The following is a 22,353-nucleotide window of genomic DNA, read 5'->3' on the forward strand; positions in this document are numbered from 1 at the left end:
AGTGTTGTGCGCGAGAAACTTCCGCCTTTGGAAGCCGTGAGACAAGGGTATAAATAGCCTCTTACGCAGACGGGCGGCGCCTTTGGCGATGCTTTAAGGTAAATGCGGCGCTCTGACTGGACAAAGAGACAGATCTTCAACATCTGCTGGACCCAATATGGTAGACAAAGGCGGATTGTAAAAGACGATCAGGTTGACCCGCAACTGGTTTTTGCAATAAAATCCCAGCTAATCCCAACAATACCTTGCCATGTCTACTCTGTTCAAAACGGACACGGTTGATATCTAGAGCATGCAGTTCTGATATACGCGTCGCTGTGGCCAAGGCAATAAGAAAAAGGTCTTGAATGAAACTTGTTCAAACTCCTTGTCCTGTAAGGGTTCATAATGCTCGACACTAAGTGGTGCAGGACCACGGATAAGTCCCAAGCTGGTGGATCTAAATTTCCTGGATTGGTCGGCTAGCTTAAAAGAACGGCGGTACTGCAGTTCCGCACCGGCCGAAACCTTCGCACTCAGAAGTCGCGGGCTAGGACCGAATTAAGAGCCGCCAAGTAGGTGGCTAAAGTGGAACCCTTTGAGTTTCCTTTGTAGCCCGCAAATGTTGTAAATATTCCGCAACAACCTGGGGCGAAGCAGTAGTAGGGGAAGCCGATCCTCTGACCCGACAATAACATTCAAATTTCTTCCACTTATCGCCATACAAAGAACGGGTAGACGCACGATGAGCTGCAGTGATAGCTGAGGCCACTCTGTGAGAATAACCTTTGGCTATTAGTGATTTCTGCAAATGTGCCATACGCGAAGATTGAACGCCTGTGGTGACTCGTGATACACCGAAAGCGGATGAACTAGTAGGTCGCCCCCGCACGGGAAGAGGAATGCTGCTTCGACTGACTAGACTTTTAGGCCGACGAAACCAACTTCTCGCTGGCCAAAATGGCGCTACCAAAAGTAGTTGTACTTTGTTGGTTAACAGAATTTTCTGAATGACCTTGTGAAGTAGAGCCGAGGTGGAAACGATAAGCCGCTGAGGCCTTCCCAAGGAATGGCCAGGGCGCCGTGATCCCAAGCTAGTGGATCTGGAATTGGAGATACTTAATCTCGCAGTTGGGAGTTGAACCGAAAGTGGCAAACAGATCGACACTCGGTCGAGATCGGGTAAATTATCGTCCAAAAATCTTGGCAGGAGTTGCCACTCTGTGGGCTTACGGCGACTGAACGAGACAGAGCCGCCGGCAATCACGCTCTTTGTTCCGGAATGTGCCTGGCTCTTGGCGACGATGTTGAGAGAATCTATCAGAAGATAGAAACGAAACGCCCACTGTAGGAGTGCTGCTGAGCCCGGCCGACTTCTAGGTGATTGATGTACCACACTACCGCCGAAGTTGTCGGACTGTATCAGCAGGTGAGACATCTTGAGTAGAGCCGCCAGTGCTGAATCGCCAGTAATACTGCCTTGAACTCCAGAATGTTTATGTGGAGTGACTTGTCTTCGACGCACCACTGCCCTGCCACTTGATGCTGAAGGAAGTGGGCTTCCAACCTTCTAGAGAGGCCCACAAACAACTGATGGGTTGGACTGAATGGCACCAAAGAGACGCCGGGCGAAACATTCTGTACGCTGAGCCACCAACGAGAATTGGACGTGAGTTCCCTGGTAACCGAATCAACACCTGAGGGTTGTTGGTTTGAAGATGAGGGCGAGAAATAACTGAAGTGGGCTTAAGCTGCAGTTGACCTCTGTAAGTCAGAGCCTGAGCTGACGCTAAGACGCCAGCAACTCCTGCCACTGGCGAGTTCTGGGGTGATCCAAGGCTAGCGAACCAGACGCTGAATTTTGGTCCACCTGTCCTGGGGAACAAACAACTTGGCTTGTTCTGTGTCAAGATTGCTCCTATGAACTGAAGTCTGCGAAGTCGGTGTTAACTCCGACTTCTCGTGAATTGAGGAGCCACCCTAACTGTTTGAGCAGCCTGATGGTGAACTCCCCGATGGATTTGAAGAACGCTTGATCCTGTTGTGCCTGAATACAATCGCCGATATAGCTTTCGAAAGTCACCCCCGAGAATGTAGGAAACTGCTGATGGGTTTGGTCACCCGAGTAAAAAGCCACGGGCCAGAGATTCCAAATGGAAGGACGCTCCATTGGTAGTGATGGCCCCGGGCGGTGAACCTGAGATATTCGGCGATCTGGGTGAATCGAATGTGCAGGTATGCGCCTTGAAGATCTAGGGATATGAGGAAATCCCCTTCTTCAGAATTGAGCGGAGAAGACTGACCGATACCATGCGAAAATGAGGTGGTTGTTGCAGGAATCGAAATGCTGAATGTCTTCATATTGAAGATGAGACGAAACTTGCTGGAGTTTTTCTTTGGCACCAGAAAAATCGGGAGTAAAATCCTGGAGTTATGCACACCTGATCTAGGTGTTCTATTGCATGTTTCTCCAGTAGAGTTTGGATTGTAGTCGAAAGGACTGCAGCCCGATCCAGAGGATATATTTGCTGCAAGGGTTGAGTGGTGAGGGTGGATCCCCACCACAGGCAGTCGATAGCCGCGAATGAGAGTCATTGTGACAAAAGGATCTCCCAGAACCTCCCAGTTGGGAGCAAACAGACCTAACCTCCTCCTACAGGGGAATCGAACACTGGAACCACCGGATCCGCAGAACCAATCCGAGCTCTGACTTCCGCGGAGTCACTGTTTGACTGTCTATGTCCAGTTCCCGTGTCGGGTCGATAGGGCTTAATGGATGCGAACTACCTAAATGGCCTCCCTGCCTCTGCCACGCAGCTTGAGAAGGCTGCGCCTTTCATACAGTCCCGGAGGTCTGGGTTGGAAGGGGTAATTGTGCGTTCGGGCGATGCCAATAGAATCTTGAGCTGACTTTTTGCAATTCCAAGAGATCAACAGATACTTGAAATTGGTTAAGACGGTCCACCTTGGATGCATTTCAGCAATAGCCCCACTGAACACCGTGATCCCCCACCATGGTTGACGAAATAATTCAGCCTTGAATCTATCTTCCCATGAGGAGAAATTCAACGGACTTCGCCGCCGTATTGCAAGTAAATAGCCAAAAATGAGACAATTGCTCAAGACCACCTGGAATTGGTCTAAAATCAGAGTCATACTACCCCTGATGTATGCGCCCTGGTCCGTGATATGCATGGTTGATCACCCGCAGAACAGCCAAACAGCTGAAATAATGCAGCTAATGGCAGGGATAGCATGGCTAACCGTAGTATCTAAGTGAGCCAATTCCCCTGTCTTCCACCAAATACGGCGAAATGGAACGCTTTGCCACAGACCATGGAAATGTCATCATCGACTGAAGGTGCCGCTGACCAAAGTTTCACACCATGAGTATGTGCCGGGATGGTCTGAACCTTGAGCAGACAAACCATCCTTCGCCCTTCTAAGCTTGTTGAAAGCCGCCAAGCCAAGAGAAGAAGGCAATTGTTGAAGACATGGGCTAAAGGAAGTGTGATACTGGCAACATCTCTATTAGTCATGGCATAAGACGGGCCAAATCATCTGGAGATTTACTAAGAGGTAGCTGAAGTTTTTCAACTATCCAGGCTAACACGCGGAGCCGGTTCAACAACATCAAAACTGCCATCAGGAGTGGAGATGTCTGACTGCCCAGGTGAAGGGAAAGTAGTCTGAGATCGAAGTCCGATCCCTCAAATCCCCGAACGATTATTGCTAAGGCACGCCAGACGCATTGTTGAACATGTGAGGACGAAAGTGACACTGATTCCAAGCAGACGAACGGCACGGGCAAGCATGGTATCTAAATCCGCGCTGGAGCCGAATCAATAGCAGGATTCCAAGACTCAGCAATAATCTGTGACCGGGCAAAATAGAAGTGGAAAGGCGCGGAAGGTGAACGCTGATCCACTGAAGCCGCAACGCTGCCTAGCAGGTGAAACCACCCGCATAGAACGGCGCTAAGTTGATGTGTACTATCATGGGAAGGCACTGACCGTGAAGACGCTACTAGCACAAGGCTGGCTAGAGGGGATATTCTGATTCCCCTGAGGTGAATGAGACCGATTTCTATTATCCCTCTGACGAAAGACACCAAGCCGTTAGGTGAACCGGATGGAAATGGCTTAACCACTTCGACTAGGTGAGACTGAACGACTACGGAATCAAAACGCTGTGGTGAGTCGAACGGAAACACCTGTTGAGGTGAATTGAGTCGGAATGTGAAGCGGTTCGTCCTGGTGAACCTATTTGAGTACGTGAAACAGTACGGCCAGAGGAACCCATTCGACTACGTGAATCAGTTCGATCAACTGAACTCATTCGAGGATGTTCTGGTGAGCCGGTTCGGCCGTGTGAGCCGGTTCGGCAGGGTGAGTCGGTTCGGCATGGTGAGCCGGCTCGGCTGTGTGAGCCGGCTCGGCGATGTGAGTCGCTTCGGCAGGGTGAGCCGGTTCGGTAAGGTGAGCCGGTTCGTGAGCTTCGCTATGAGTCGGCTCGGCTGTGTGAGCCAGCTCGGCGATGTGAGTCGGTTCGGCAAGGTGAGCCGGTTCGGTAAGGTGAGCCGGTTCGGCTATGTGAGTCGGCTCTCGAAAGTGAACGAGACCTAGAACGACTCTTGCCAGCCGTGGAAGAACGCATTCGAACCTTCGCACCAGATGGTGATTCAACTCGTGTGGGTGAATTGTTCCGGTTAGATGAAACCGTGGAATTAGGAGAACGGGTACGTTCCAACCGCGCCGATCCCCGCTTTGACGATGAATGCTTAGAAGTTCTCGAAGTCTGTGATCGTTCCGAAGAAACAGACCTACGAGATAATGTAGATCGCAGGTCTGGCGAGAAGAAATATCGGTCGCTACCACCCTGGTACGCCCTGAGAACGTGAACTGGGTGAGGGAACCTCCCTAAAAGCCGCCTCACGCTCTCAGATAAATAGGAATCTGACGGCTGGCCCATAAAATCTTCGCCAGGCGAGACGGCCGATTGAGAACGGTGAGCAGTGAGGGTGGGGCGATCTAAGCATTGTTTCTTAGCGGGAGATGGACCAGACCCCGCAGAAATAGTCCTAGCCCTATCTGCCAAACGCCTGGCACAAGCACGCTTGTAAGATTTAAACGCCTCATTAGACAGACCTGAACACTTAGGACAGCTGCAGTGTCCCAGTCACAAGCACCCACACAATCAACACACGATGTGTGAGGGTCCCATGCTGAAAATACTTTATTACAACGGACGAAAACTTCCGCTTACTGGCCTTAACAGGCTTAACCATTTTGAGCAATTCTCTGACGGTAAAATTTTTCACGCGCCCACTCAGTGGAGCCGACAAGAAAGAGAATGAGTATGTGAGGTGATCACGCAGGAGGATCATGCATGCCTCGTGCTGTCATGGCTGTCATGGACTAGTGAGCACGACTGAGACAGGAAGGCATGCACAGCACGGGAGAGGGGCAAGGTAGGTCTTGAGCAAAGTTTTAATTCGCTTCCACTCATGGTCGAATGAAGAGAGAGAGGTGCAAGTCGCGGAGATAGGATAAGTTTAAAAATAAATGTTTATGAATTAGAGTTACCCCTCCAGATGTAGTGCATACTTTTTGGGCATCTCAGTGAAAAAAAAAGCAGTTTTAGTGATAACTATAAATACTCAACTATTTCTCCATACAGTTTACTTCCTAAATGTTTTTTGGACATTTGAATTTTTTTGATTTCTACACCCCTTAACACTAACAGAGTATAACATATATAAACCTGTCCCACCGTCCTTGACGGTCTATTTTTGTGAAGGACTGTCTATTAAATAAGTAAGGCCGTCCTTTCGATGGGGGAAATATTTGAAAAACATAACTTGGTTTGAACTTCGTCTTAGCAATCATGCTCTTTCTCATTCTTGTTTCAACATTTGTCGATTTTTTATTGTTTTAGGTTTTGGGACTGGCTGTGTTTGTTCAGGACTGGACACGTTTTTGGACAGCAGGTCCTTGGACAGGCCACATTTCAAAACTATTATATACACTGCCCTTAATTGCAAACGATGCTGGATACATGTCCTTTCACCATGGTAACTCACCCTTTTCTTCCTATGCTGTTTTTCTTGGTCCAAGATCTTGGGTCTGATGGCATTCAACTCCTGAAACAAAATGAAAAAACGTTACAATTTAAATGTGCTTAAATTTGCGAAATCTAATGTGTATTAATTGCTTTTAGAAAGGTCACAATACACTTCATTCGTCACCACTCGCCCCTTTCCGTAATCTCCAAGAAGACTCGTCCCCCAACATTTGTCAGCACTCGCCACTTTCCGTAACCTCCAAGAAGACTCGTCACCCTATCAATGCTTGTTATGTGCGAAAATATGACAAACCCATCAGAACATGCGCAATGATTGCGGTGCCTTGATAAAATTAATACCCAGTACTTAAAGGCACAATGTCACACCACACTTCTCTAAAAATAACATAATGCATTTCTCTCAATAATACTAACTATCAGCCCTCAGGGAAGCTACAATATTATTTATCTTACCTCACACATAAATGTCGCTTTCTGATTGGCTGAGCGCTCTTCTGTTATTTTCAATGTACCCCGCTTACATGCGAGTAACATTTCAATGTACCCGGCTGTTAATGGCAACTCATTCTGTACTTCGTGGTAGTAATTCTTTATCTCGAATAACATTGAATCACGTAATGTACGGAAATTACTGATGTTTTGTGAATACAAATCGATGGAAGGGAGATAACTCTAAGTCTGTTTTTCTTGTCAGCAAAATTTAGCGATGGCAACACGAAGATTTGTACCCGTGCTTCAAACAGTTCAAAATTAACATTAAGGTGTTCGGTAAGACTGACTGACTGAGTTTGGTTTTACGCCGCTTTTAGCAATTTTCCAGCAACATCAATGGCGGGGACACCAGAAATGGGCTTCACACATTGTACCCATGTGGGATTTGAACCTGGTGTTCGGCATGGCGAGCCAACGCTTTAACCACTAGGCTACCCCACCGCCCCTGTTTGGTAAGATAAATACATTGTTCACTGGTCCCTCGGGTCCCATGGGTTGATGAATCCTCAATGTTTGTTTATGTTCCCTGAGCCCGAACATCGAGGGTACATCAACCCATGCCCCCCTCGTGACCAGTGAAAAACTTATATTATTCCCAAAATAATTACGTATTTAGATTACAATATTAAATCAAAAAGTTCTAATGAATTAATGCAACTCTACCAGCCAAACATTATTCCAAGCGAACCCCAAGCGAATGTCCTACACATAACTATGTGATTGAAACCAGTTCTGCAATCACTGTCACCACCGTGTGCAAAAGTTTTCGATGTACAGAGCAATTGTTTACATTCCATATATGGCAAGTGTTCCCTGTTTGGAAGCTGTTCGCCTTGAAGTTTCAGTTATCAATTTCAGGCAAGTCGTAAGGGATAGTAAGTCTTTTATTGAATCAATAGGAATTTATGGTGAAAGCATATGCCCCAGTATGTATGATATATGCCAAATTATTGTCGAAAATGTGTGACATTGTTTACATAAGGGCTCTCATGGGGTCCTACTGAGCATATTTCTGACAAACTTCCAGGCTGGTGTTGGAGATTGTATGTGTGCTTCCCAACCTTTTTAGGAAATGTAATTATAAATCGCTAAGAGTTTCAAAACAATAATATTACATCTATATATAACTAAATCAACTTTAATCTTTAACATCTGGCTTATATTTCACATTTCTGGGGATATTTTAGTTTGACTGAGTGAGTGAGCAAGTATAATAGTACGCTGCTTTTAGCAATATTACAGCAAAATCATGCCGGTGGAGACCAGATTATTTTAGTTTAACTTTTTTTGGTCATTCATCCTTTTTTCAGCATATTCATTTAAAATTCCACCAGGGGTCTGGCAGCAAGGTTACCTGAATGTTCAGTTTCAGAAATATTTTGAGTATCTGCTTTAGGATTTAATGTAGCTGAAAAAAAAGATTATTTTATTTGCATATTAAATAAAACAAATCCCATTTGTCATTCTCAAACTCTACTTAGAAATATACATTTGGAAATACAGCTGGTTATAATTATGTTAGAATATGTCTTTAACAAATATTTTTTCTCCTTTTAGTTGTATCAAAGAGACTTAATCCTTTGCTATAAAAAATTAAAAACCAAAACAGCAACAAAATGTACAAGTGCTTTGGTGATATTAAGTGCCATTGGAATTGAGTTATTGTTCTTGTTTAAAGTAGTTCTGATGTTCATGTACCAATATGAAATCCTTCCAGAGGGGCACGAGAACAGCATTTCCCGGAACAATAACATGAGTTGGTCTTGAATGCACACTTTAGTTTTCAGAGGTCAAGCATACTATCTATCAAAGATTTTTGTCTGTGGGCAAACTAAACTGATAAATGTTTGCAATAACCAAGCTGCTCGTAATCTAATATTTTATTCATTTCTCTCCCATTCTTACTGTGATCTTTACAAAATGCAGATTTACTGAAAGAGACAAAAAGCCATTTCGGTGTTAAGATTACACGCGTCACTTGGTTATCACAGGATTGACACGAATTGATGATTTTGGGATTTGGTGACTTGAGCAAGTGCTTGCTGAGAGCGCATCACTTGAAATACATGACCTTGTAGGTTTTACCTCCCCTTGGCAGGTACGCCACACTCTACAATATTCCAGCTATATGGCGGCGGTCTGTAATTAATCGAGTCTGGACCAGACAAACTAGTTATCAACAGCATAAGCATCAGTCAATGCAATTTTGATAAGATGATATGTGTCAACCAAGACAGCGAAGCTGACTGCCTGACAAATCCTAATTCAGATCTTCACGGGTTCCAGTTAAACATGAACTTCAAAATAACACAAATTGGGATCTTCAAGGAAACCAAAAATTATTACCTCCATTGTGTGATTCTGACCATTTCATATGTATGTGTTTAGAAAAGATACAGGATATGGTCTGTATGATTGATTGATTGATTGATGTTTAACACCACACTTAGCAATATTCCAGCTATATGGTGGCAGTCTGTAAATAATCGAGTCTGGACCAGACAATCCAGTGATCAACATCATGAGCATCGATCTACGCAACTGGGATACAATGACATGTGTCAACCAAGTCAGCGATCGAGCCTCAGGCCACCCAATCCCGTTAGTCGCCTCTTATGACAAGCATGGATTGCTGAAGACCAATTCTAACCCGGATCTTCAAGGGTTGTGTATATTTTAAAAGAATGGCGACACAAGACCCTAGATCATAAAGGATCACTACCTCAACACAGCACTAACCTCTGTTTAGAGTATAAGATAACCAGTGCTAAACAGTTTCCGAACTTTTCTAGCCAGTTGGGCTAGCTATGCCTGAAAGTTACTAATCCACAAAATAATTCACTAGCCCTAAATTTGAATGTAGAAACTAAGCAAAAGATTACAAAAATACATGAGAATAAGATATTGTTGGCATGACACGGGTTTCATAATTAAGTTGAAAATATAATGAACATTTTTATCAGGCCTTAATCATGCATGATGTAAAAGTGTATTATAACTTAACAAGTCTGAGAGAGTAATATATACTCAACATCATTGAAAACGCACCACCTGTATTAGTTTGGATTTCCAAGAGCATAAATGAGCAATCGGTGTAAATTTTACATACTTTTGTAGTCCAATGATTGGTAAAGAAAAGAAACAAGAACCAATCCAGCAAAACAGTGAAGTTTTAATTCAGCTGACCATGAAAGAAAGATGGAGTCAAATTGGAAAGTCAGTAATGTGTATGACCACCGTTAGCAGGAACACAAGCTGTGCAACGTCTCCTCATTGAACTGATAAGTCTCTGAATAATGTTTTGAGGCAATGCATTCCACTCTTGTTGCAAGGCATTCTCAAGTTCCCGAAGGTTGTTGATCTGTTGGCGACGTGAGAGGCGTTGGCCGTTGTAATCCCACAAGTGTTCAATGGGAGACAAATCTGGTGACAATGCAGGCCATGGAAGTAGAGGAATGTTGTTGTTTGCCAGAAACTGTGTTGGAACACGTGCAGTGTGCGCTCGAGCATTGTCCTGCTGGAATGTGTGCAGATCTTGATGTTGGTTAAAGAAGGGAACGACGTTGTTCTGAAGAATGGTGTCACAATAGTAAAGGGCATTCACTCTGCCACGACAAACTACCAGAGTGGTTTTGTGATGATAACTCCACCCCATCGATCTGTTTGCACAACACAGTCCTGATGTTAATGTCGACGCCATACCCGTACACCCGTCAGCATTTCGCAAGTGAAAACGTGACTCGTCGGAGAACACAACACCATGCCAATGTCGTAACAACCACAAACGATGCTGTTCAGCCCATCGTCGGCGTTCATGGCGATGTCTATCAGTCAGGATGGGTCCAACATAAGGGTGTCAACACCATAATCCTGCCGCATGGAGACGGCGTCGGACGGTGGAAGCACTGATTAAACCACGTCGGCCTTGGACAGCGTTGGCGGTTCTGGCAGCCGGCAACGTACCATCCCGAATATGGCGCCAAACAATGTCTTGGCGAGGGGTGGTAACATGTGCCTGGCCAGGACGTTGGCGGTCCCTGGTGGTTCCTGTTTGTTGGTACCTGTTGGCAAGTCTTATGATGGTGGAATGATGGCAACCAAATCGCCTGGCAATAATCCTACTTGGTGTGCCAACCTGCAACATGCCCAACGCCCGTTCTTGTTCCTCTGGTGACAATCTTGGCATTGCAAAATAAACCCTTACTTGTGCAGGTACAGCTAAAATGAGAAGAGTTTTTTGCCGACGGCCATTTATACCCCTAATCAGCATGTTTTACGCATGCAATTTGTGCTTTTCGTGTGTGTTCTGCATGAATTTTGTTGTTGTCATGTGATGTGTTCCATGATGTGTTCAGGCAATCTGTTCTTTAATGTACAGCATTATTTATTGCCTTTTGTGTTATTAACAACATTTCCAACGTTCATTTTCACTCTCACAACAATCCTATTACCATATTTCAAAATTTACAGGTGGTGCGTTTTGATGTTCAGTATATTTACAAAATGACCCCATGAAAATTCACTAGCCAGTCGGGCCAGTGACAGAGGAGATGTACTGGCCTAACTGAATTTTTACTAGCCATGGGCTAGAGGGTCAGTGACTATTTCGCACACTGATAACATTACCTGTACAGCTTTTATTCTCTCTGACTTATCAATCTCTGTCCCATCCAGCCACTGAAACGTATAACAACAAAGAGTCAGCATATTCCATCCATCAAAATGGTGTGATAACAAACCCAGCACATTAAAAATTTAATGTTTAATTTCTTGTGTCAACAGCTGACATACTAGTGAACATGTCTGTGTTACAGATGGTTAAAAATATATAAAATAACTCCCTGTCCCTCTGTTCATTCCCAGAGTCACAACAATCTTACATCAATGCCACCTTTTTGGAGTTAAGTGAGGGAGTTTAGTTTTACGCCACTTTTAGCAATATTCCAGCAATATCTTGGCGCGGGACACCAGAAATGGGCTTCACACATGGTACCCATGTGGGGAATCGAACCCAGGTCTTTGGCGTGACGAGCCAACGCTTTAACCACTAGGCTACACCATCACCCTTCTGGAGTCAAAGCAACAGCAGCCAGGGCTCCAGATAAGGGCCGTATCGGCGTATGTACGGATAAAACATATGCACGATACGGTAGGAAATAATTTAGAAAACGTAGCAGATATGCACCACAGCAATGGTGTACGGTCTTAGAATCATTTACAGACATATTTATCTGAAAAATTATTGTTTTATTGTGTATTGACCTGTTTACACAAGAGTAGCGATGTGGTGGTGCATATATGAAACGAAACACACGATTACTGATACTCCATTAAATTCCATTCAGTAAATGTACTCTCTAATGTTCTCTAAATGTACTCTTAAGATTTTCCAGTACTCCTGGGCCTAGATTTTCGAAGCTCTTAGCGCTAAGATAGTCGTAAGTGCCATTCATTAACATTAACTTTACGACTATCTATCTTCAAAATCTGGGCCCTGTATTGCAAAAATAAGGAGCACAGCAGAAAATTATCTGGAGCTCTGAGCAGCAGTATATTGCTTTGTTAATTATAACCCAGAAACTATGGCCCCCCAAAGAGACCTTAGAGCTGCAACTATTGTAAACCTACATGAGTGAGTGAGTATGGTTTTACGCCGCTTTTAGCAATATTCCAGCAATATCACAGCGGGGGGACACCAGAAATGGTCTTCACATATTGTACCCATGTGGGGAATTGAAACTAAGTCATCGGCATGACGAGCGAACATTTCAACCACTGGGCTACCCAACAGCCCCTGAAGCTACAAGTTCTGTGAGTTACGTCTGTCAGCTCTAAGATTTGTTAGTGAAATAAGAAGTTGTGTTATGTTTCCTCACCTTCAGTTGTGGCAATGTGGCAATCACAAAATCTCTGTAGCCTTCAAACTCATTGCAGGGGTTGCCGGTGAGGAACCTGTGCAGACAGATTCAACCTTAAATGTTTCGTACTGGAAACCATTTGTTTAGACAGAATGAAAATGAGCAGATGATGTTAAAAGCTGATGTCGAGTATCGTGCAGAGCAATCAAGCACAGCCCAGACACACCAGCAACTGAATAGTGAGTGAGTGAGTGGGTGGGAGAGAGAGAGAGAGAGAGAGAGGAGGAGGGAGGGAGGGAGGGAGCGAGAGTGAATTTTTACACTGCTTTTAGCAATATTCCAGCAATATCAAGGCAGCGGACACCAGAAATAGTCATCACACATTGGACCCATGTGGGGAATTGAACAGGGGTCTTCAGCGTGACGGGCAACACTTTAACCACAAGCCTACCCAACCGACCACAGTAATATAAGACAGTGGAAGGGAAGTGTAAATGTATCTGAATCACATGTGGACTTTATGAGCTGGCAATTTAAAGTACTTTACTCTGAGAGTAGGGGTTTGAATCCCAAGTGGGACACCACCCAGAAAAAGTTCTAAAATTGGTACTTTATTAAGACAAGGTGATTATGCTTATGTTATATTTGTCCACATATTAAAAGAATTGGTCTATTTACACCATGGAAGAAGCAAACAAAAATTACCAAGAATTTTTACGTGCATTATTTAATGTAATGTGCAGTCCACAAACCCCTTATTTATAATGTTCTAGCCATGATGAGAAATGTGAGTCTCTAGCCATGCAATACTAGATATGACACTGGAACACCAAAACAACATATATACTTACAGTTCCCTGAGATTGTAGTTTTCCTTAAGACTCTCAATACTTGTCAGCTCACCAACAAAGTTTACTGTTAGATCCAACTTCTTGAGAGATTCACATCCTGAAACATTACATAAAGATGTGGAAACAAGTTAATATTGCTAAAATAATTGAATGTTATTGCACTGTTACACCAGACAGTTTGGAGGGTGGAGTGGGATGGGGCTTAATAATAATAATACTTTATTGTCTGACAAAGGAATTCTTTTTACAACAGTGTTCCGGATTTGGGACAATTCGAATGTTGGTAGGCTGGACAAGTAGAAACACAGAAGTTCCAATTTCAAACATATTTATTTCCCATTCCTCTTGTTATTTGTCCCAATTCAAGGTTTGTTTTAAAAAATTTAGATAATTGACAGTATTTAAGATAATTTATAGAAATTTATAGTGACAGTAAATGATTTGACTGTTTTATCAGTTTACATATTCTTGTTTCAGGACTGAAAAATAAACATTGTTTCAACTTTTGGCATATTAGTAAACCATGGTGTGAGACCCTAAAGATGTATACAGCTACTGACTGTCATGACTTGGTTGATGCATGTGGAAGACATGGTGGCTGAGTGGGAGAGACCGCGGACTTTGTGTCACGGACTAGATGCTTGACTCTGAGAGTGTGGGTTCAAATCCCAGAAGGGGCTCAACCCTAAACGTACAGTACTAGAATCTGTACTTTACTGAGAAAGTGTAAGACCAAATATAACACATGTAACATCAAAAAGTCAATATAAGTGATTTGATGATGTCATATTCTGTCATGTAAGTATGGTTGGTTGGTTGTTTGACACCACACTCAGCAATATTCCAGCTATATAATGGTGGTTTGTAAATAATCCAGTCTAGACCAGACAATCCAGTGATCAACAGCATGAGCATCCGACGATCTGTGCAATTGGGAACCGATGACATGTGTCAACCAAGTCAATGAGCCTGACAACCCGATCCCGTTAGTCAACTTTTATACGACAAGCATGGGTTGCTGAAGATCAATTTTAACCCGGATCTTCACGGGTAGCAACAGTACGTAAAGGATATAGACAGAATATCAAAGAAATGGATTTTAAGAAAAATATTTGTCAATCGGTATGTCTAGAAAACAATAATATACACTGAAAGCCTTGAAAAAGAACAATCAAATTTGAATCGAAATCAGAAAAGATGTGCTTTTATGCTTACTATCCAGACAATCCAGTGATCAACAGCATGAGCATCGATCTACCAAACTGGGATACAATGACATGTCAACCAAGTCTGACCACCCAATTCCGTTAGTTGCCTCTTACGACAAGCATGGGTTACTGACGACCAATTCTTACCCAGATCATCGCAATGTAGAGGCTTATTTAAGGACAGAACATCTACAGAGGTGTGCCCCATAAAAATCTGCTTTAGAATTAGTCTTCTGCAAGCTATTATTCATATAAAGAGGCAACTAGCAGGATTGGCAGGTCCAGCTACCTGGCTTGGTTGATGCATGTCAATGTATCAGAATGGCCAGAAAAAATGTCAAAACTGCCACATACAAAAAAAAACATAAGGGCATCAACACTAAAGTCAAAACAACTGCAGGCAAAATGTCCAAATATTATTGTACCCTGATCTAATCAGGTTAATCACTGAAACTTCTCATCCAGAATTGAATATTCATAGACTGGCACCAAATAACCAGAATATTGCTGTATACCGTGAGTGAGTGAGTGAGCTTTAAAAAACAAAAAAATTTAAAACCCAAGACTCAATCAAAACTTTCTTATATACCATTCAAAACAAGTAGGTGATATTCCATTTTTCGAGTATACCACTAGCCAATGCCAATGCATGAGAAAAAAGTAATATATAGCCATACAGATGAAACATTTCCAAAGGAATGGAATAAATTGTCACATTTTCCTTTAATTTCTCTTCATCATCTGTTTCCCCCTTGGCTTCATCATTTGCATTTTACCAATCTTGTAAATCCAATATTCCCTACTTTTTTTGAATGGTATATATACTGAGAGCTGATTCATGAAAAAGCACTTACCTTCTAAATTTTCAATTTTTTCAACATTGTTTAAAGCAAGATTAAGGTATTCCAGTTTTTTTAACTTGCTCACGTTTTCTGAAAAATATAAGAACAGGGAATAACAAAGTTCTCATACATAAATTACGAATATATTACAAACTTCCAGAATGAACTCACAAAGCTAAATTAGAATGAAGAGTGACAGATTATCTTACTCGAATCGATGTATAAGTGCCACAGGAAAAATTCTGCGTGGAAAATTCATAGAGAGACTTTATAAGCATAACAATTAATAAACTTTTCACATCCTTAAAAATACAGGAGTAAAGGATTTCCCTTCATAGTGGAATATTATTTGAGAAACATCTTTCTAATTGAAAAACACTATTTTATAGGAGAAAACAGCAATTTACTCACCTATTGTTGGAATTAAATTGCTCTGCAGGTACAAAATCTTTAAGTCTCTACACCATCTGTCAATGTGCTCAATTCTGTAAAATATATAAATATCAAGTTTAAAAATGCCCTGAAGAATATCTCCTGTGCTGCTGCAACTGTATCCTGTGGAACTCCAATTCCATTAGTTTGATGTTGTTTTTGTGATGTGAAGCAAGGAAATATGTCAACTCCAACAACTTACTGCAAAAGTGAAATCCAAATCTAAAATTTGTTACATTTAACCACTTTCTTAAAAATCATTGTGCATTCATAACTTTTGGCCGTGGGAGCTGTGCCAATTTACACTTATCAGATTGATTGATAGATTGATTGATGATTATTATGGCCGCGGTAAATAATCGAGTCTGGACCAGACAATCCAGTGATCAACAGCATGCGCATTGTTCTACACAATTGGGATACGATGACATGTGTCAAGCAAGTCAGCGACCCAGACCACCCGATCCCATTGTCGCCTCTTATGACAAGCATGGGTTGCTGAAGACCAATTCTAAGCCAGATCTTCACAGGTTTACACTTATCAGAGGGGTACACAAAGTCTGTGGTCTAGACTACCGGTTGTCTGACTTCCATTTTTGTGGAAGACCTGGTGGCTGGGTGGGTCAGATGGCTGACTTTGTGTGCTGGCGATTACATGCCAGACACTGAGGGTGTGGGTTCAAATCCCAGACCATTATGAAATCTGTGGTATAGGTTTGAGTGAGTGAGTGAGCGAGTTTATATTTTACGCCGCTTTCAGCAATATTCCAGCAATATCACGGTGGGGGACGCCAGATATGGGGTTTACGCGTTGAACACGGTTGGAATTGAGCCCGTATCTTTGGTATGTGTTTAGTAAAGAAAATTCACAATTCAACTGCAAAACGACTGTTTTTGCTTAGATAAACTTAATAATAAACATAACAATGTTACCCAACATTATCAGGATTTAATTTGATTAAATAACTGGTTAAAGAAAAATGGTCATTGGTGCATACATAATGTTAATATGAAATTAACATTAATTTGAATTTTGAAATGACTTTCATTCATGTTATTAGGTGAGTTTAGTTTTACACTGATTTTAGCAATATTCCAGCAATATCCAGGTGGGCGATACCAGCCACCCATATTAAAAACAGCCTACTTTTCTATATCCTGCTGATGAAGCGAGACCTCCTCTAGGGTTGATATCTCCAGTTCATTGTGTTCTGCTCGCTTGCGAATCAATGTCTCGGTAACTGAAACAAGTAAGAGTGTCAGTCAAATTTCATAATGCACATGCACTGATAGTTAATAAACACTGACAATCTGCTGGAAGTACACCAGTTGGAAAGGATTATATTATCATCTTTCATTCTGTACCTTTCCTGAACTAAGTTCCTTGCTCTTTTGTTCACACATTTTCTTCTTATTCCCAATTTCAACATGATGAACATTATTTTGATGATTACACAAAGCCATTTAGAAAGTTGTCAAATGTAAGATATGCTATATTTTTGGATTCCACTTTCCTAGTAAAGCACAGATTCTAGCACTTTTGTTGGGTTGAGTCCCATCCAGGATTTGAACCCACACTCCCAGAGTCAGGCACCTAATTGCCAGCACACAAAGTCAGCTGCCTAACCTGCTGTCGATAAGAATCTGTATTTCACTAAGAAAGTGTAATCCCAAATATAACATATGTTAGATTCTTTTGACTTAGTTGATAGTATGTGTTATCAAGCAGCCCAATGAATTGCATGGGGGTTGGGAGTGTGGTGGAGGATTTGTTCAATAAGCACGGGTATATTTTGAAAAATATGGAGCTTCTAACTACTATTAGTACTAAAACAATATGCTGATCCTGTCCATACTCTAAAAATCAATGGTTCTTCCCTTTGGGTCAAGTGCAATACTCACTCCTGCATGTTTTTGGTGGTTTAACAATGCAATATTCTAGCTACATGATGCCGGTCTGTAAATTATTAAGTCTGGACCAGACAATCCAGTGATTGACATCTGGAGCATAAGTTCATGCTATTGGGATACAGTGACACATGCCAGTCAGAGAGAATATGATAAAGTTTTAGTCACCTCTTACTAAAAGCCATGGGCTGCTGAAGATCAATTCTAACCCAGATCTTCATGGGTCCTGCTCACAACCAGGCGCATTGCAAACCAATTTTTTCGTGTAAGCCTGATAGCTTGCAAAGCTTTATATTTGGGAAGTATTGAGGGCTTGCCCAACCTTTTCATCAGCAATCATGTGTAAGCCCTTGATTCTTTGTTATAAAGGTAGCTACGCCCCTGACAACGGATGTTCATATAATCTACTGGAATAAAGTAACTGTGCATTATTTGATGACAGGACCTCATATCAATCTGTATGATTTGATACAAGACATCGTGACACGCCCTTGAAGACATGTGGTGTCCAAATCTTGGGGAATGTTGTTCCATGTCCGAACAAAACACTTGTCCCAAATCAGCGAACGTCAATGGATGATTCTGAGCTAAATGACATAAATGTCGCTCCATTTCATCCCAAGTGTGCTTGATAGGGGACAGATCTGAAGAAATAGCTGGCCAGGGGAGTACCAGAATGTTCTCTGTCCAGGAAATCAGTCACAACACAAGCAACATGTGGACAGGCATTATCTTGCTGGAGTGTGAAGTAACGTCTCTGTCCTTGAATGGACGGCTGCACATGAGGCCCACTGACTTCATTCCTGTATCGCAGACCTGTCCGATTGCCATTGACAATAACAACTTGTGTCCGACCATGAGATGTGATGTTTTCCCATACCATAAGGCCTCCGCCATCAAACTGTCGATGTTGAATAACACACAAGCATACCGTTCATCTCGCCATCTGTACACCCTTGCCCTGCCATCTGAGCTGTACAGATAACATACTGACTCGTCAGTGAATAAAACACCATCCCAACTGTGTCTCCTGGGCCCCGTTCCTCAAAGCGATCGTAGCTCTAAGGTGATCGTAACTCCCATACTTTAACATAGACTTACGACTGTCGTAGCGCTACGATCGCTTTGAGGAACAGGGCCCAGTACCGTAGATGCTCTCTGCACCAGGCAAGACGTGCATTGTCAGTGACGTTGGAGCAAAATGGGATGTATTGCAGGCCATCGGGGCCGAATGTTGTGTTCCCTCAGTTGGTTTTGTACAGTCCTGGAACTGATCAAGCCAGGAATGATTCGAGCAGTCCAACTGGCAGTCTGGAATTGATTCCTAAGTTGGGTCAGCTGAATGTGGTTGACGTCATGCATGGACGGCCGTTCTGATGCAAATCTCCCATTACCCATTATGTTGAAAACATCTCCGTAGAGATGAGATCGTGTTTCGATGGACACCAAAATGTCTGGCCACTACATTTGGGCCATTCCAGTCTTCAGTATACTTCAGTGCTTTGCTACATGTTTATTTAGGTTAGTTTTAAAACTTTTCAAATAACTTTTAATATATGCAATCATATGTCATGCATACTTACTTTTTACCATAAGTATACTATTATCATAGCCATTTGGACTTTTTGCCTGCAGATGCTTTGACGTTTTTGTTGTCGCCCTTATGACTTTTTGTGTGTGGCAGTTTTGACATTTTTTCTGGACATTCTAACATGTGTTTCACCTGCTTTTAATGACAACTACACCTTCAGCCTTAACAGTTTTCTTCAATCCAAATTAACGAGTAAATTTATTGCAAGTTTTTCTTTCATCAAACGGTTATAGACGTGTTGCTTGCCACCATTGTGACCATCTTCATCTTGTTAACACAAATGAAAGTGACCATTATTAGCCCATCAACTTTTTCATCATGGGAATTTGTAGCACAAAGAAAGACATTACTTATTGACCCATGCATCTCTTGAAGGGGAAGGACCTCTTTTGACATGGGTCATCTCGTTGGACATTGGTGATTGTATCCAAAAGCGAGACGAATTCAACGTTCTGGTGATTTCGACGATTGTATTGCTCGCGCTATATCGGGGAAATTCGTGGGCGATCGGAGTGCACAAGCAGTTTAATCAGTGGGGCAGATGCCCAGTCGTGAGAAGTTTTATTGACAATGGATATCTGGAAGTAAAGTTATATAAAAAATTCCCGGATGTGGAGAGTGGCAACAGTTTCATCGATACGATGTCATGAACACTATTTTTGTAGGGACCACTTGATATATTTGCATGAAATAGATGAATATATCCTTCATCACTCAAGGTTAGTAAAATAAAAACTTTAAATCATATTAAACATAAATCTTGTCTTACATTGTCGAAAACCCCTGACACCGGGATATATATCCCAACACAAGCTCAATTCGACGTTCTGGTGATTTCGATGATTATTATTTTTATTTTATTATCATAGGATATTTATACAGTGCGCATATCCAGGGAACTAGTGCATGCTCAAGGCACTGGTATTTGTTCCCTCTATCATTGGATGTCAATCTCAACGTCACATCGTATTATCAATCTCAACTCCCTGAGAAGTATACAACTACGATTGCATTGCTCGCGCTATATCGGGTGAGTACGTGTGCGATCGGAGTGCACAAACAGTTTCACTGGTAGGGCAGGTGCCCTGTCTCTGTACAGAGAAGTTTTATTGACAATGGAAATCGGGAAGTAAAGTTATATAAAAAGCAAACAAACATCAATATTATTTACCCAAGATCGTTAATACCACTTCAGATGCAAAATCAGTTGCCTTTGTAACAAAACAAAGCAAGCGAAAATTTAGTAAGATAAGTCGTGTGCTGGTGACAGGCAATAAAAATAGGAAGCCACGTGATCACAACACTCCCTTGCAGTACGGAGCAAAAAGTATGGCACATCGTCGAAAACCCATAGAAAATATCCGGATGCTATGAGCGGCAACAGTTTCGCCGATACGATGTCATCAACACTACTATTGTAGGAAACACTTGATATTTTTGTGTGAAATAGATGAATATATCCTTTATCACACAAGGTTAGTAAAATAAAAACTTTAAATGATATTACAGATAAAAAATAAGTTTTTGTCTTACATCGTGGAAAACCCTGACACCCGGATATTCCTTGTTCGTAAAAAACTTGTAAAATGTGAAAATATGGCATTGCTGGTTAGCTATTAAAAGAATTGTCTTCTGGTTCCAAAGAAATCTTGTGTACAGACTTGTTCATACAGAACAATGGTAATTGAGACGAATGTTCAGTTGATGTCAACATTAACGGCATCACCCGTTTCCATGGCAACCATAGGCTCAGACCTATTTCCACTGAAATCTTTGTTCCCTGAATACTTTTTGGTAAACGTCCTAATAACAATACACAGAGAGGTCTACAAGCAACAGGCCTACGATCTATTATAGTGTAAATCATCGTTATGAACTGAAACAACAACAAACCTATCCGGCCAGTGGCTGATGACACTGGTACGTGTCTCCAAAATACCGTCGAATCATAAAATATAAACCCCGCACTAGAGCATAGCGAATTATCAAACGTGTAGTTGGAAGCAAAGATAAACTTACTTCTCGTCATCTTGCCTGATCGTGACACAAAAATTGTCCTTATTCACGAACAACCGTCAGGCGATCACCATCGACAAGCACATGCCTGTGCCTATAAAATCCGGCCACTTCCGGCTAATTTCTTTTTAAATTGTTTGAGAACCAAATATTTCAGATATATTATTCACAATGTCAATTATATTATTTTATCAATTTTGACATAGATTCTGTTGATATAGAAATGGAGTACTCTTTGTTTTTATTGTATGGCAAGTGAGATAAATAAAAGCAATACCTTCCCCTTATTTGATTTGTTAAAACCTGGATCGCTGTTGGTCTGTTACGAAACGAAAGAAACAAATATTGGCGTAAGCTCTCATAAAATATGATGATCAACAGGAAATCGACCAACGTAAATTCAAAGTGCCACAAATGCATAAAATATGTAAAGGCCCAGTTTAATATGCGTAAAAGCGTAATATGTGTTAAACCAATGAAATTATGTGAGGAAGTACACGTGAGTGTATACAGTTAGCAATTCACGTTTCTAAATATTTGGGTACTGTCTTAGATTCAAAACTCTCCTGGAATGAAAACACTGAAATAAATTCGTTATTCAGCAGCGCTTGCATTTCTTGTGGAAGTTGAAACAATTTCAGACAAAAAAAAGGGAGAGAGAGAGAGAGAGAGAGAGAGAGAGAGAGAGAGAGAGAGAGAGAGAGAGAGAGAGAGAGAGAGAGAGAGAGAGAGAGAGAGAGAGAGAGAGAGAGAGAGAGAGAGAGAGAGAGAGCAGTTTTTGCTTAAATTCTTCACATATGAGTTGATAAATATTCCATAAGCAACTCATAAGAGCAAAAGCAATATTCCTGTATAGAATACACTGTAGTACAAATTGTCGCTCATGTTATTGATGTTTTTGTAATGATGGTATACAAGAATTAAGTAAAATGTTTGTATAATCACACCAATATACAAGTATGGTATAATACTTTTCAAAACAATCTAGAGGTTTTGTTAATCTTGTCAAAAGGGCTACTGAGAGGATGAGACTTGGCTATAATGAGTGAGTGAGTGTAGTTTTACGCAATTGGGATACGATGACATGTGTCA

The 22,353-nt window shown here is 41.9% G+C and overlaps 1 protein-coding gene across 1 annotated transcript in view; it reads right to left on the reverse strand.

Moving 5' to 3' along the window:
* LOC124260076 (dynein axonemal assembly factor 11-like) overlaps positions 1-21,371 on the reverse strand; it is a 34,601-nt gene extending 13,230 nt beyond the window's left edge. Inside the window, exons 1-9 of the mRNA XM_046694325.1 lie at positions 21,265-21,371; positions 16,894-16,987; positions 15,726-15,799; positions 15,327-15,404; positions 13,265-13,361; positions 12,432-12,507; positions 11,182-11,232; positions 6,062-6,121; positions 1,200-1,549 (exon numbers count right to left, since the gene is read on the reverse strand). Coding sequence (XP_046550281.1) covers positions 1,200-1,549; positions 6,062-6,121; positions 11,182-11,232; positions 12,432-12,507; positions 13,265-13,361; positions 15,327-15,404; positions 15,726-15,799; positions 16,894-16,987; positions 21,265-21,274 — 890 coding nt within the window. The 5' untranslated portion in view covers positions 21,275-21,371. The remainder of the gene's footprint in view (positions 1-1,199; positions 1,550-6,061; positions 6,122-11,181; positions 11,233-12,431; positions 12,508-13,264; positions 13,362-15,326; positions 15,405-15,725; positions 15,800-16,893; positions 16,988-21,264) is intronic.
* Positions 21,372-22,353: the final 982 nt, after the last annotated feature.

Source organism: Haliotis rubra, unplaced genomic scaffold, assembly GCF_003918875.1.
Source record: "Haliotis rubra isolate DU_JTF1 unplaced genomic scaffold, ASM391887v1 Scf75, whole genome shotgun sequence".
In the NCBI taxonomy this organism is placed as follows: domain Eukaryota; kingdom Metazoa; phylum Mollusca; class Gastropoda; order Lepetellida; family Haliotidae; genus Haliotis; species Haliotis rubra.